The sequence below is a fragment of the Cydia splendana genome, chromosome 1 (genome assembly GCF_910591565.1).
Source record: "Cydia splendana chromosome 1, ilCydSple1.2, whole genome shotgun sequence".
NCBI classification, from domain to species: Eukaryota; Metazoa; Arthropoda; class Insecta; order Lepidoptera; family Tortricidae; genus Cydia; species Cydia splendana.
The window spans coordinates 9,015,978-9,032,841 of NC_085960.1; the positions used below are offsets into that span (position 1 = coordinate 9,015,978).

Below are 16,864 nucleotides of genomic sequence, written 5' to 3' on the forward strand. Positions count from 1 at the left end.
ATAAATGGGTCCATATTGGGTTGCATACAATTTTAAGTCATATCTTTGTTGCGCATAACAACCTGTGTCATAATCATCATTGCGGATACAAATGAAAAGTCATATTATATTGAGTCATACATTTTTAGCCATAATATTTGATGACATACTCGGCAGTTGTCATATATTATTTGTGCATATAGGTTTTAATTATAATGAATCAGATGTCATACCAGCTAAAAGCATATTTATCGATACTTATAATGTTTTTACGTATAACGTTTTGTGCGCATAATAATTTTCAACCATAATGGTTTAAGGCATACTTAGTTATTGATAGCCCTAATCTCCGTCCAAAAACAATTCGACGGAGCCCCGCTCACGCGGGGCTCCTATTTCTGCTTAGTTTGCCCTTCGGGCATCTAAAGAAACCTAACGAACCTAACCTACCTACTATTTGAATAAATCTCATATCTATGATTAATTTCTTTTATAAAACCGTTTCTCCTAGGGAGGCGGAGGGGGCTCCTCTCCTTGGATCTCCCCTTTTATACGGTCGTTCTGTGGTTATGATTATGACTAAAGTAATATTTGCTTCATAGGTGGGTCACAACCATAGGTACATATTTATTATTCATGCTTTGTAACATTTATGAAAAAAAAATTATGACCACTACAAATATGACTTATTTTTTATGTCTATATTAATACTATGCACTGCAATACTTCGAACGAAAAACAATTATGGATATCAAGCAGATGACTTAAAATTTTATGCGAATTAAATTAATGACTATAAAAAATATGTCATAACTCATTTATGACAAAAACCCAGTTATGCTCAGGAATAATTCTGACTAAAAAATTTTATGACTTACAATTTTATGAACAAAGTGTTATGACAATTAAAAATATGACAAAAGTTGTTATGCGACCAGAGGGACTCCCGAAATAAATACATACCTATTCATATAAACTTACTTTTAAGTAGCTAATAAGAATTGTGTAACACTGATTCTCATCGTGCCGACATCATGGTCACCCTAATGAGTTTGACAATGTTGACTTGTATTTTTATCGCAAAATGTAATAATTGTAGCTTCCTTGTGAAACAATATTACACAATTAGAAATTCTTTCACTCCTACAACCTTTAACGCAACATTTATTCACCATTTTTAAGAAATTTTTCATTCACGTGTTTTGATAACATGTCATCACACGTTAGGGATACCAATTAATATTCAAAGTTACTACAATGTCTACCATATCAAAATTAGTGTTTTTTTGTTGTGCACATGCTTGGTTAAATCAGTTAATAATATTGACATCATAATTATTTATACATTTCTTAAAAGATATCAGAACCTTACTCTAAATATAGCACTTAAATAATATAAGAAGGTATTTAATTTCAGTAGTATATTGATATTAATACTACCACAATGGTATATTTTTAACATTGGCAACATGTGCGAGTGAGACACCGCGACCCACCTTTGCTATCTCAAGTGGACCGTTTTCTCTAGTCTGGTAAGAACGTCTTTCTGGCTCGGTGATAAAGTTGAATTTAGTATGGCAAAAAAAGTGACAGTTCACTCCATCTTATAACTTCATGACCCTATTTAGGTACCTACATAGTTTAGTTTGTGTTTTCGTACAGATGTTGAAAATATTCCAAAAGCTGCAACGGAACTACATTTGAACAACCTTTTGTGGTCGTGTTCTACGCAAATTATATCTATATCATAAAATAAGAAAATTATTATCTTCTAAGTGCTGTATATCACAAACTGTAAGTTAATATTGGTAGCCTTGTTACTTTAAAAATAAATCCTCGAATAAATGTAGACTACAATTATAATCTAGAGCTGTTGGCGGCCATGGTCCACACATTTATAGGCCCGCATCGAAGGTCTGATGCTAACATATGACTTGATATGACAATATGTAACAAGTAGACGAGCGGGTGTGGCTTGCAACGGGTTGGCGAGTTAATCACCGATGGCTGTGGACACGGCCAGTCACATTTAAAGACGGGTCGATGTAGCAAGTAGATACTTACGAGTAGGTATTATAGTTATTAGGTACTGAATTTTCTTAGGTAGGTATATATACCTGTCTAAAAGTCATGTTTTCTCCCTTCCTTTCAGTAAGATTTAAATACTACGTGAGTCAAGTGAGAACTTTTGAGATTTAATAATCCACTTTACAAATACTTATTTACGTATCTTATTCTGGTGTGTATAGTATATTATATCTTATTATACACTTACCAGACTTACTATCGTTATTCTTTTGCTATTTCTACATATCTCCTTTGAAAATGATTTTGAATTACAATTTGAAGCTCTATTTTAACATAATTACAAAGTTCAATAGAGGAGGATAGAATAAGAGGATGTACCTAAAGCCTCACCATTTACGTTCCATTCATTATTAAGATAACAGGTAAGTACCTAGTAGAAGTGGAATCTAAATTAAAAGTTCGGTATCTAAGCTGTATCAATTTGCATTGTAAGTGTTAAGATATTTCTATATTAGGTACTTATAATAGTTATAATAGATACTGTGATATAATATCCAATTACAATATCAACATCGAAAAAAGTTAAGCTCGTCAAAATATTGTTTACTTCATGTACGCAACACTTTAATCGCTAGTCATCCTTCGTGCTGGCTAGCTCATTAATAACTGTCTAAAGCAGCAGGTTATGAGCAACCATTCTTCTATTCCTTATCACCGGTCATCTCCCGACTCAGGGCCGGCATTCCCAACGCTTACTTCCACTATGCTACAGACAACTAATGTTAACTCTGACGTTTGATTAGGTGAGTAAACTTAGTCAGTTAGGGGTCAAATCATATTGAAGTTGATTGAGGTTGAGCTTAAAACTCGAAAATAAATGTTTAAGAGAATAGCAGTACCAGTAGGCGATCGATGGCGATCTACTAACTAAGTACAGAATATTAACCACGCCACGTTAATGTCAAGGTGGAGCATTATTGTTTCAGATGGGTCAATTCAATCTTCACCTGTCTGTAATGACTTTTTCATATCTCATGCTCTGAAAGTGGGTCGTTGTTGTTCTAAAAGGTGCGCAGAAAGTGATACGTTTATGCTCTAGCGCAGAAAAGTGGTGTACTCCTCTGCGTCCCCGTCCCACGAACAACTGGGTGGAAACAAAATGGAAAAATAGTGTCTTTATTTCCTCGCCTGGAACAATTGGTAATTGTTTAATTTTACTAATCCCACGTTGATCCTTTTTTTTTTTATAAAAAATGATGTAAGTAAATTGTTAAAAACTAATTATTCTTGATTTCTTTCGTTGAATTCTATTTACTCGATTTCATAAGGCGGGAACCAAAAGGAATACACCAAAAATATTTTTTTAAACCTTACACTTGCGTAAATGAGCAAAGGCAGAATCTTATACAGCCACAGTTAAACGTTTGTACGATATTAAATTGGTTTTTAAAGTTATTTAGCATATATTCATGAAAATAAATAAAATACAAGATAAAAAAATCTTTTATTATTAATTTAATTGTTATTTAATATTTAAAATACTTTTATTATGTTATTACGTAGTGCGGCGCACCAAGGTCGCGGTGCGGTCTGGTAGTCTGTTGCGGCTTTTAGAACGAAAAAGTATAAAATTAAAAAGTAAGAGGCAATCCCGCTGATTTTCATACTATAATGAACAAATCATTTTAAAATGACTGCAGTTTGTTAAAAAATGTGTGTTTTTGTAAATATTGCAATCTAAATGATTTTCGCTAGGGGTTATTAATCTTCACACATGTAAAGTCTCCGATTGCAAGTAAGTCCTAAGGAAAAATATCATGGCCGTAGGTCTATTGGGTACTTCAATTACTGATTTTGCGAAATTGCCTTGTCTTGTTTGGTTTCCTCGCATTCGATATGAAAAGTAGAGTGTTTAACTCGGGTGAAAGGCACCATTTCCGTCTCGGACTATTGGCGCTCTCACTGCGTTCGAGCGCCAAACTACCTCGACAGAAATGGGTGCCTTTCAACCCTTGGTTAACAATCTACTATTTTAGGGTTCCGTACCCAAAGGGTAAAACGGGACCCTATTATTAGGGTTCCGTACCCAAAGGGTAAAACGCGGAACCCTATTACTAAGACTCCGCTGTCCGTCCGTTCGTCCGTCCGTCCGTCCGTCCGTCGGTCTGTCACCAGGCTGTATCTCACGAACCGTGATAGCTAGACAGTTGAAATTTTCACAGATGATGTATTTCTGTTGCCGCTATAATAACAACAAATACTAAAACCAGAATAAAATAAAGATTTAAGTGGGGCTCCCGTACAACAAACGTGATTTTTGCCCGAAGTTAAGCAACGTCGGGCGGGGTCAGTACTTGGATGGGTGACCGTTTTTTTATTTGCCGTTTTTTGCATTATGGTACGGAACCCTTCGTGCGCGAGTCCGACTCGCACTTGCCTGGTTTTTTCTGATCAATTTGTCAATTTGATCATCCCGTCCCTTTGCTGATAGTGTCACAACTGTTTTACATTATTTTGTTCGTGGAGTTGGTACCTATTCTATTCTGGTCATTAAATACGCCATGTAGTTTAAATTCAATAATAAAATTAACCTACATTGAAATTTACTTTCTAATAAATAATAATAGGTATCATTTTATTAATTAATACAATTTATTAAAGGAAATTATGCAGTCATGAATAAGGATTCTTTTACGATGATTTTGTCATTCATTCACTGTAATTAACGTGCAATGACAATTATATTGGACAAATCGTCGCGGGCGCAGGCCGCATTAAATGTGGTATGAGTCTAACAAAACATTTTGCCAGTTTTATAACTAAGTACATTTACATAGGTACGCAACAGTTTTATATGCAGGTATTAATATTAATAATATGATTTATATACACGGTGGTTTCTTTAAAGTCCTTTAATACCAAGGGTGCATTAAGTAACTTTCTCAGAGAAACTGGTATTCTAATTAACTCCATTTTGGAGATAATTAATAATTTATTTTTAACTGATAAAAGGCCCCTACGAGCGTGTACACTTGCCTTAGGGCCTTGTTTACGTTTTGATTAGATACTGTTTAGTATGAGTTTAATATATATCTATCTATCTAGTACCTTTTAAACGAGCAATTCTTGCTTATTTATTTATATATATATTTCAGGGACCTCGGAAACGGCTCTAACGATTTCGATGAATATTACTATATGGGGGTTTTCGGGGGCGATAAATCGATCTAGCTAGGTCTTATTTCTGGGAAAACGCGCATTTTTGAGTTTTTATATTTTTTCTCCCAGATATTTTGCTACTAAACGCAACGATCGATATTCGAAATGTCATTGATATGTCATAGTTTTCAATTGTTTGGTGGATTTAAATAGTTATTTACGATACAAGTGCGGAAAGTATGAAATTCGCATCGAGTGGCGTTAAATTAAAACACGACCGAAGGGAATGTTTTAAATCGACACGAGTTGCGAATTACCTATTCGCACATGTATCGTACAACGTTTTACAGTACATATACCTATTGCTCATTCCTGCACTAGTATATGAAAAAAACTTACAAAAAAAAACAACGCTAATAATTAAAATATAATTATTTACTTCCAATCCTTTTTTGGCGCACATTTATTTAAGTTATGCTATATTGGTGAACTCCTTTGCAAAACAGTATTATACCTATGCGTGGCCATAGTGTCGGTAGGTAGGGTAGAGGAAACGAGTAGAAATTAAAACAATAAAAACTTAATTCTACGTAAAAAACGATACGACCGTTTATACCGCAAAAACATATAGGTAATACTTCCCGTTGAGCGAAAACTATAAAATTTGGCAAGCACCTAATATCGTCTTTAATACCTACTACAAGAATAGGGAAAAATCTGAAAACTATAAATTCGTAAAAAAAAAATTAAGCTATTACGGAACTCTCAGAAGGAGAGTCCAAGCGGGGTTTTCTGTTTCTCGGTTGCTAGGAAGCTTCATACAGAATACAGATATCAAATCTTTAAAATTAGTGGAGCTGTAAGAAGTAGATTTAGATTTAGATTTATTTATTTCATAATATGAATATACAATATAAAATATTTTACACTAATCTATACGAATTTATATTAATGGTCGTCAAGTAGGAAAATAACAATTGATTATAATTATACAAATGTCAAGCAATACACAATTTAAAAATCATTATAAGCAATCGATTAATTAACTAAATTATTAACAATGTCAAATAATATGGTAAAATAAAAAACAATGTCGATATGGCTAAGCTAAGCACCTTCTGTACTTGCTGTACACTTGTACAGTACAAAACAATGTTAAAATACTGGTTACAATATTCCCACTGTCACGTGACCATGCACTGGATCGCTGAGAATCAAAAAAAAAATGGACAATACGACCACATAATTTACGAAAGAGCGCCGTAATGCCAGGGCAATTTGTGAAAACGTGAACTTTGTGCATCAAGGTGCACTGCTGCCGTCTGTGACCTGTGACTAAGCTTTTGTAAGTCCAGATAACGATATGCGAGGACGAACAATGTACCTATGAGGTTGGTTGAACCTGTGTCCGTGGAGTTGTATTTTATTTTCTGCTTTTTCTTTAAAACAGTCCCCCATGCACTGCTAATTGAAACAGGAAGGGAGGAAGAACTCATTCTTATTATGTAGATACTTGTCTTGTAACATAATGGAACCGTCGATTTCGTAACGAATGATGAAGTACTTAAAGTGATTACTCGAGGATATAGTTATTTGAAGCTCTGATGTGGCTCACATCCCATGATATGGCAGCTGGCACCCAGGATGAACTTTTTGCACCATCCTTGAGCGTGGAGCGCGCGGGCGCGGCGTTTGCGCAACAAATAGCGACAAGGCGGTAAAATGACGCCGCCGAGACACTTGCATACATTAATTACACACTTGCGAGTGTGACATTAACTACGTGGATTTCTTTACTTTATCTGCAAAGCTAAGGCTCACCTATAGTGTCTAGATTTGTTATAATATAGAAACTTAGGTAGCTACACAGGACGAACTTTCCTGCACATCCTAGAGGCTTGTGCGCGGGCGGGCGTTTGCGCAATAAATCGTAACATTGAAATTGGAACAAGAACATGCGTGAGGCGGTAAAATGCCACTGCCACTGTGGGACTTATTTGATTCCGTATAAGGAAAACCAAAAATCTTAGTTTGAGAGTTTTAAAGTAACTGACCATATCAGTGGACCTGCTTTGGAATTAGGTTATAAACATCATGATCATTTCGAGGACGATCATCGGTCCCTGCCAAATCGAGAAAACACAAACCAAGGCCCAGGCGTACCATGCCATCTTTTTTTCGGAACCATTCAGAACATTTTCAATCACCCAGTTTAACTTCTCAATTTTCATACCAACGGATCGTTCTGATATGTCGATAAAAGTAGGTCCCTAACTAATTTGACTATCAGACATCTCTACTTTGTACCTATTTCCATTACCTAGCCGGACTACGTCCAAACGGGATTGAAAAACAGTTCAAAAAGTGGCAATTTAATGTATGCAAATGGAGATCCATTGAACTTTGCGGTTGCGCCGAGTGAACGCGGTGACCTGGCCCTTCGTTCTGGGTCAGGCGACGGGTCCTGGCTGCTATTTTAAATCCTTCAAACTACCTGGCGAGGAGAATTGGCAGGCTCTATAATATACACATAATATAATAGTTCTGATTTAACTCTACTTAGGTACATATTAAACAAAAAGTATTTATCTATACAGGTTGGTCCAAACCTTGACCTCCAACATTTTTTTTTTCTAATTCATACATTTTGGCTGGTCTATTTTCTATGGAAGGGTAAATTTTTTTTTCGCGATTTCGGGTTGGTCCCATAGTAAAAGTTGCTCAGTATAATCCCAAAACCTCCCTGGCAACGGGAATGCAGTTATTTTTTAGCCAACCTGTATGGGAACTCGAAAACTACGAATAACCAAGGTGTGTTTGAAAACTTTGAAATATGGCCAAGTTTTTGCCCACTGGTGTAATTTTTAGTGCTCTGTATAATAGGTAGTTACCTAGTACGTACTTGTTTTAATAACAAGGGGGCAAAGTTGTTTCTTACCCGCTCGTGCTAATATATTGATACCCGAGCAAGCGAAAGATTCCAAAATTGAACCACGAGCGTAACGAGCGGTACGAAAAGTGGAATTTTGAGCATTTCATCACATGAGTCATTTGTTTTCCTCGCTCAGCTTGTAGTGATTCTATTGGTTCTTAACAAACACAACTCGTTATACGCATCCTCGCACATCTCTGGTGGAAATGCAGCCTTATAGTGGCCTAGCACAGGTGTACTTCGAAACCAGTACAGGTCATGAACTCGAGCTCCTGGATGTCATGCATGCCAGATAGCATGACTACCATGTAGGCATGTACCTATAGTATGACTAGTACACATGTACCTGGGGTACCAATGAGATTTTAGGAACTTATGTTCGAAATATCATTTGATATTTTTGTTCTTCGATGAAAGAAAACATCGCAAGGAATTCGGACTAATCCCAGCAGCTGCATCGACAGTCGATTTCGTAAAAACATGTATATCTGCACCAACTCTTGGGATTAGGTTGTCAACAGCGAACCCGAGGCTGCTTTACGAAGCAAACGGAAAAGCTTCAAGATAAGTATTTCCCGTTGAACTTCTCTAGTAGCCAACAAAGTTTAATGAAAAAAGCTTTTGGTGAGGTGAGATAATACACATACCTAATTATAATCCGGTGCGGAACTGTGAATTAATTATAGGGACCACAAGTAGATACGGGATTCTATTATCGCCCCGGGCTGGAGTTCACGGTCGCGTCGTCTGTGCAGCTCCGAGTGAAAGGGTGCGCCCGTATATAAGCTCCCAACACTTCTCATCAGACATCATTCAACACACTCGATCAACACACCACACAATGGCATTCAAGGTATAATAATATGCCTATGAGTACAAGCCTCTGTGGTTAATCCATTACTAATTAGTTATGTAAATTAAAATTAATCTAAAGATCAAATCCATCACGTCGAAACAGTGTTAGAATTGATTAGCCATAGATGCATAACGAAGTTTGATTGACGTAAACATGAATATAAACGAGACAAAACTAATAAATTAACAGTCCATACTATAATTCACAAATCAATCGTTTACAGCTTCGCTCAATAATTCAGTATATCAATTATTTGTTTACAGTTTGTGGTACTCGCTTGCTTCGTAGCGGCCGCTAGCGCGGGGGTAGTCCCCGTAGGCCCGGCCTACCACGCCGCTCCTGTGTCCTACGCCGCCGCTCCTGCTTACCACGCCGGTCCCGTCGCTTACGCCGCCCCCGTCGCTAAAGCCGTCGAGGAGTACGATGCGCACCCACAGTACAGCTTCGCCTATGACGTGCAGGACGGTTTGACCGGAGACTCCAAGACCCAGCACGAAACCCGCGACGGTGATGTCGTACAGGGTTCCTACTCCGTGGTTGACCCTGATGGCATCAAGCGCACCGTCGAGTACACTGCTGACCCGCATAACGGATTCAACGCCGTGGTTCACCGTGAGCCTGTTGCCGTGAAGGTTGCCGCTCCTGTGGTCGCTAAGGTCGCCGCCCCCGTGGCCTACCACGCCGCCCCCGTGGCCTACCACGCCGCTCCCGTGGCCAAGCTCGCATACGCCGCCGCCCCCGTAGTGCACGCCGCCCCGGTTGCCAAGTTCGCCGCCCCAGTCGCCTACCACTCTGCCCCCGTCTACCACACCGCTCCCGCCTCATACTCTGCCCCTCTGTACCACCACTAAGCGATAGCGATGCCAAAACGTAGAATTAAGTTTTATATTAGCTGACACTACGCTTAAAGTGTGATTTACGATAGAAAATATAATTAAATTGTTATTTTCTACATGTTTGTTTAACTTTTATTTTCGAAAGTAGGAGTAGTTGTTGTTTCTTACCTTTTCACAACCATGCTACTACACTGTGTACTGGTTTCGATGTGTATAAATAAATGTTTGGAGACAATTTTACACAGATCGACCTAGCCCCAAACTAAGCAAAGGTTGTATATATGAGTACAGTGAGCGTCATATAGTAGGTAGCATCCAAAGTATTCAAATAGTTCGGTTATATTATAAGTAATCCATTTAAAGTACTTATTCAAATATTCGGGTCGCCACCATACCGGTATAATATGTATGGCGTACCTACTATACGAAGCTGACTGTACCTACCTACTAGGCGACGATATAGGTACTTACAGACTTGTGTAGATAAATAAATATAGGGTCATTGCGCTAGTTTTCGTCCACTTGACGAAATTTGAATATAAACCTACATTGCTGATCAAATTTGGACTTATTGCAATCTTTAATGTCTAAACAATACATCTATCTACATATAAAAATGATATTTCGCAAGTAGCTAATTAAAAATGAAATATAAGTATTGTTTGCTAATCCGTCAAGTGGACGGAAACTAGCTCAATTATAACATCCATAACTCAGAAACAAATATTCGTGATGAACACAAAAATAAATGCCCTTATTACAAGGATTCGAACCCGGTCTAAATATATACCTAAGTACCTCTTAATTTGCTTCGTAGGCAGGGTCACTATCGACAAAGACATATGTAACTTCGTATAAGACGAATAAAGTCTAAGGAAAAAACGTGCCTCGGAATTCAAGTAAAAGTCATTCTCGAATAGATGGCGCACTCACCTTTAGCCTATCCTCGGCTAGATGGCGTGACGACACCGTTTCATATTTAACAATTTTAACACATAGATCATAGATCAGTGAATGAACATGGATCAAAATGATATAAAAATAATAAAATCATTTATCCATTATATATACATTTTTTGATAACTTTATACGTTTTCATTTTGAGTTTTAGTCGTGTGTCGATAGATGGCAGTAAATTTACAGTGACTACAAAATTTACAATGACAGGACCCCTCTATACTATCTATTCTTTTTGCTATCGATTAGGCTAGGAAGTTTAATTAGACATAAATGGAAAACGGGCTACGTGGTGCATGTGTTTTATTTACTTGACTTTTATTTTCGGAAATCCGGGGCAGGTAGGGAAAGTGGCACAAACAGAATGAGAAGCAGCTACGAGCAAAAGTACCTACTTAAATATGGCAAATGATGTGTTTATTAATAAGTACTTATCTACGGTGCAGCTTCAAGCAACCTTGATATTTCCCTTGTTCCCACGACCCGCACGTCCTTCCAGCTGCTTCTGCAATAATGGACTTTATTTCAGTTCGCAACTTGTCCCAATCATAGAGAAATATTAGTAAAGAAAGAGTGGTAACTCCATACATCAGTTTTCTTACCAAAACGCTAACGCTTGGAGTTATTTCGTAGTCGACATCTAACGTCAAGTAGTGCAACTAGATATGCACCGGATATTCGGTTACTATCCGGTATCCGGCCTATCCGGCCATTATTTTAATATCCGGCCGGATACCGGATAGTAACATTGCTTGATTTCGGAGTAAACAATTTGGATTTAAGAAACAGTCACGGTCATAATCGTACTTCATTATTATTTTAAAACAATTTAAACATTCCACTGACTTGCACGCACACTCATTTCGAACCTAGAAATGTGTCCGCGCGAACGTTCACTAATAGGAAACAGGTCAAACCTGCAGAATGCGCACCTGAAAAACCGAAATGTAGGTATAGTTCCGCTGGCCGAATATTCGGCGGCCGGATACCGGATATACGGCCGATGGTCAGGCCGGATATCCGGTATACGGCCAAACAACTATCCGTTGCATCTCTAAGTGGAACTATCAGTAGGTACCACTACTTGACACCCAGATGTCACAAGTGTCGCTAATGACGAAAAATGTACGCACTGCTAAAACAATTTACAACTAAATAATATTATAAGCAGAAGGAGGTGAAAATAGAGTCCCGGTTAATCCGGTTATACCTAATATTCGCTGGAAATTGTTGAGCATAGAATAGAAGATGATTTATTCAAAAACGCTTAATTTAAACTTAACTAATAACACTGACATGGATTGATTATAAAACGTTCCTGAAATGGTCTCCACTCAGCTTCATGTCAAGAAACCTTTCGAGGTCCCCGACGCTGGTCCTATGCTGGTCTTCCGTGGAAACCCTTTCGAGAGAGCGCAACTAAAAGCTATACAAATTAAATATAATTCTATATACAGTTATACAAATTAAATTAAATATAATTTTAGTTAAATTATTAAAACTATTGATCCACAATAAAACTGTAAAAACTATTGACCCGTACAGTAACAGTCATACTTGTTTTACTTGTAAACTTAGTTCCACAAAGATGAAAGAAACACATAGCTATACAAAAAGAATTAGCACAGACTAAACACGGTTTTTCTGTACACTTAAAATGATTTTTTTTTATAATTAAGTTTAAACGAATTCACTGACAATTTGACAAACGAGTTTTCGTTCGTCGCGACATATATTGTCAACTAGCAATACTGATAAATTCCGCTACTTGACGCTAGATGTCGACTACGAAATAACTCGCGTTTTGGTATGAAAACTGATGTATGGAGTTACCACTCTTTCTTTACTTATATTTCTCTATGTCCCAATCAAACATGTATGCGGCATCTACATACCTAATTCATTTATGTAGATGCCGCATACTTTATTAGGTAGTTTGAGCTTTGGAAAGAATGTATAACCTATCGCTAGTGGATTACATTCCTAAAACAAATCATTAACTATAACTATCTTGCAGTATTACAGGTGCATATTTCGTTTCCTTACTAAACCATAGAGAAAAAAAAAGTACATAGAGTGCTCACTCCATACATCAGTTTTGGTACCAAACAACTATTAGTTTCGTAGTTGACATCTAGCATCGAGTAGCGGAATTATCAGTACTGCTACTTGACAATAGATGTAGCGGCGACCGAAAAGTCTAATGCTCATCAATTTTCAGCTAATATTATAAACGGATTAACTGGAACTCTATTTTCAACTCCTTCTGCTTCTAATATTAGTTGTAAATTGTTGTTCAATACAATTTTCTTGAGTCGCCACACGAGAGACATTTAGTATTGAGTAGCGGAACTGATAATTCCGATACTCGATGCTAGATGTCGACTGTAAAAATAATAGTCGTTTTGGTACCAAACTATAAAATATAAAAGTATAAAACTAAACGTATAAAAGGTATGATATTAAAAATTAAACATTTTGAAGTTTTTTGTTGCAGTTTTCAAAATTGCCCTTCTTCTCTGCTGACAAAATTGGTTTGCCAGACTACCTGCTATTAATACTTACTCCCAAGTTACTCCCAGCTCAGCTGATCACGGTACCCTTACGGTACCTATTATCAACTATTATGTAGGTATTTTGTAATCTCATAACCTTCAAGCTTTTAAACCTTGCAATAAAAAATAACATATTTTTTATTTTAATTACGTATCCGCAATAAACTTGTACAAGCAGTTCCCGCCAACCTACATTTCTTCAACAAAGGTCCTTACTCGATGTCCATTCGAATATAACCACATCCCCCAGTATATAAAAAATGAAAATAAAATTATAGCTTTGTAAATAAGCTGAAGACTTACTTTTTAACCGAATGCCCATACACTCTGCAAGAGTTTATGGACAATTAAATAGATAAGATAATTTAATTTTAATTTAACTAGTAGTTCGCCCCGAACTAAGAACTCGCGGTTTGCCAAAAATTATATAGAGCGATTGACTTTGTTGCACCTACTAACTCGTATAGTTCGACATAAAATAGTAGAAAATAATTTTCAAGAAAAAAAAAACCGACTTATATGGGGGCCGGTGAAAGATTATTGTACATAGATGGTGCACTATGTAGAAAAGGAGGTAAAACCACCCACTTTTCTAGTAGGTAGCATTTCGTTTCTGTAAAGGTCGCAGTTTTAGCCTCACGAACCCACTTCTCTGATAGCAGTTCGGTTCTGTGAGGATTGCAGTTCGAACCTAACCGAAACCACTTTTCTAGTAGCATTTCGTTTCTGTAAGGCTCGCAGTTCTAACCTAACCTAACCCGCTTAATGGCGCGTGCGGTGCGGTGTACGGGGGTTTGAGCGGGAGGGGCTAGTAAGTTTGGCATCATTATACTTTATACCTACATTTTATGGTAGGTAATCATAGTGGTTTATTTAGCTTAGGTATCAGTGGTTTTCCGGGTCAAGGTCCGAGTCCGGGTCCGAGTCCGGGTCCGGGTCCAGTTCCGGGTCCAGGACCAGATCCAGGTCGAGGTCCAGGTCTAGGTCTTGGTCCAGGTCCAAGTCCAGGTCCAAGTCCGGGTCCAGGTCCGGGTTTAGGTCCAGATAAGAGCCCGGATCCGGGTCAGGTCTGGCTTCAGGGCCAGCTCCGTCAAAATCGAAATTCGAAATCGCCAAACGTGTAGTCATTGAAGAGTTCTGTTCTGATCATGATCAGCAGTTCCACTTCATCAAATGCGACAGTTTTTAATGAAAATGCTTGATTTTCTGATGAAAATACACAAATCTCTATACGCATGCCTTTAAGATTTGAGGAGTTCCCTCGATTCCTCATGGATACCATCATCAGACCTCGAGCTTGAGAAAAATGTGGCTTAAAAACTTAACTTGCTTAACAAACATAACGAAGAGGACAAATCGCCAAACGTGAACTATGCGTCGTTGAAGAGTTCCGTTCTGATCATCATCAGCAGTTCCACTTCATCAAATGCGACAGTTTTGAATGAAAATGCTTGATTTTCTGATGAAAATACAACAATCTCTATACGTATGCCTTTAAGATTTGAGCAGTTCCCTCGATTCCTCGTGGATCCCATCATCTGAACTCGAGCTTGACAAAAATGTGGCTTAAAATCTTAACTTGCTTAACAAACATAACGAAGAGGACAAATCGCCAAACGTGAACTATGCTTCGTTGAAGAGTTCCGTTCTGATCATCAACTGCTGTTCCACTTCATCAAATGTCACTTTTTTGAATGTATATGCTTGATTTGTTGATAAAACACATAAATCACTATATGTATGCCTTTAAGGTTTGAGGAGTTCCCTCGATTCATCATGGATCCCATCATCAGAACTGGGTTTTCACAAAAACGGGACCAATCTGTATGCATATACATACAGTCAAAAAAACAATTTTTAAATCGGTCCAGTAATGGCGGAGATACAAATATTAAAAAAAATCACAATCGAATCTCCTCCTTTTGAGATTTGGAAGTCGGTTAATAAATGAGGGCGCCACTTTCTACGTAGCTGTCACATTTTTGACGTAAAATGCTTACACATGGCATCAATTTATAGTCTGTCAAGCCATTTCCGTCAGTAGAAAAAAGCGGCTAAAAAATGTAGGCGCGAAGGGCTATCGTCCCATGGAAAATTTGAATATCGCGCCTTTTTCTACTGACAAACTTGTTTGACCGACTATAGTATGGAAATTTTAGAGTTCCATTTTATTTTATTTCACTATTTTATGTCCCACTATAGGCGGCAATGGATCAAAAATCGCGTGGATATATTACAAGGTCTGTGGAGCCCTTAACTGATACTGTATCTGTGGTAAGCCGAAATATTTCCTGTCAAATGTCAAATACCTATATTATGTTTATTTTTATCTTGCTAATTATTTCAAAATGGTAACTTTAAAAACGTTATTATAAAAGTGCAAGCCGAGCACTTTCATTTGATACCAAACTCGACCATACTTTCTTGCAAAAAGATGACCAGAATAGCAAGACCCCTCACAAATAGCTTTTTAACCTTCTAAGCTCTTCTAGCTCAATAACCCCTTGATCGAGCCTGCTCATAATTTAATGACTAAAATATAATGCCCTCAACTATACGTTTACCCAATTTCATTTAAATTAGAACAAATTTACTTAAGTTCTTGAGTATCAAGCTATCCTCTGATAGTTCAGCTTAAAAACATCGAAATGCCGGGACGTGCCCCTAGCCAGCCGCGTGTCCCAAGTCGAATGTAAGAACTTCGTTCGCTTCGCTCGCTCGTTCGATTAGTTAGTTTAATTACCCAATAGAATATAAAGTATGTACCCTATGTACTACGTATAATATGTTGCCACGCCCTTGTAGGGTCCATGCTGTACCCAATTTTTTTTTTTAACACCTTTGTAAACCATGGATGCAATAAATGATTATGATTATGGTAATTATGGACGAAGAGATGTTCAATCTAATAGAATATTATTAATGACGGCCAAACAACGGCCAAAGATATAGGGAAACCAAATGAGAGATTTCTTGCACATTTTCTTGATATCATTGACATAATGACATAACCCATCTCGTCGTTGCTATGGAAGGTAGAGGTATTTTTTTTATAGGGACCGTGCGCATTGGAGGGTCTGCCATCTTGTGGCCTGAGTCGGAAACATGTGTGCACATGTACATTGCCAAAGCAAGTGCTACCATCTACCGTTCTCGTCGGTACGTTTCCTTGTGCATAGTAGGTTCTGCCATCTTGTGGGCTACATCACACATTTACGCTTCGCGCCGAAAATCTGACGGCTCCTATGTTGCCCCCTATAGTTCATGTACGAGGCCTTAGCACTGTCTTGTCCCTATTATATAGGTCTATGGCAAGGCCTGTTCACTTCCTAAGAAAGTTATACTCGTGTTTCGTCCTCGATATTAGTAATTTAGGATTATAGAACACATTGTAGTTACGCGAAAGTGTAACCACTCATCACTTGTTTAGGGGAAAAAAGGTAGCCAATACTGGCATCCCCTTTTTTTTTGTAACGGTTCCACCGGCCTACCCAGGTCGACCCTCTTCATTCGCTTTTTAGTGCTGAACCACTCCACTTGTGTCAAGAGTTCGTGTTTCGAC

General features: G+C 37.8%; 1 protein-coding gene across 1 annotated transcript; it reads left to right on the forward strand.

Moving 5' to 3' along the window:
- Positions 1–8,887: 8,887 nt before the first annotated feature.
- Positions 8,888–9,906, forward strand: LOC134796380 (larval cuticle protein A3A-like). Its single transcript, XM_063768571.1, has 2 exons — positions 8,888–8,951; positions 9,218–9,906. The coding sequence occupies exons 1-2, from the start codon at positions 8,940–8,942 to the stop codon at positions 9,803–9,805; spliced, it is 600 nt and encodes a 199-aa protein (XP_063624641.1). The 5' UTR covers positions 8,888–8,939; the 3' UTR covers positions 9,806–9,906.
- The last annotated feature ends 6,958 nt before the right edge of the window (positions 9,907–16,864 follow it).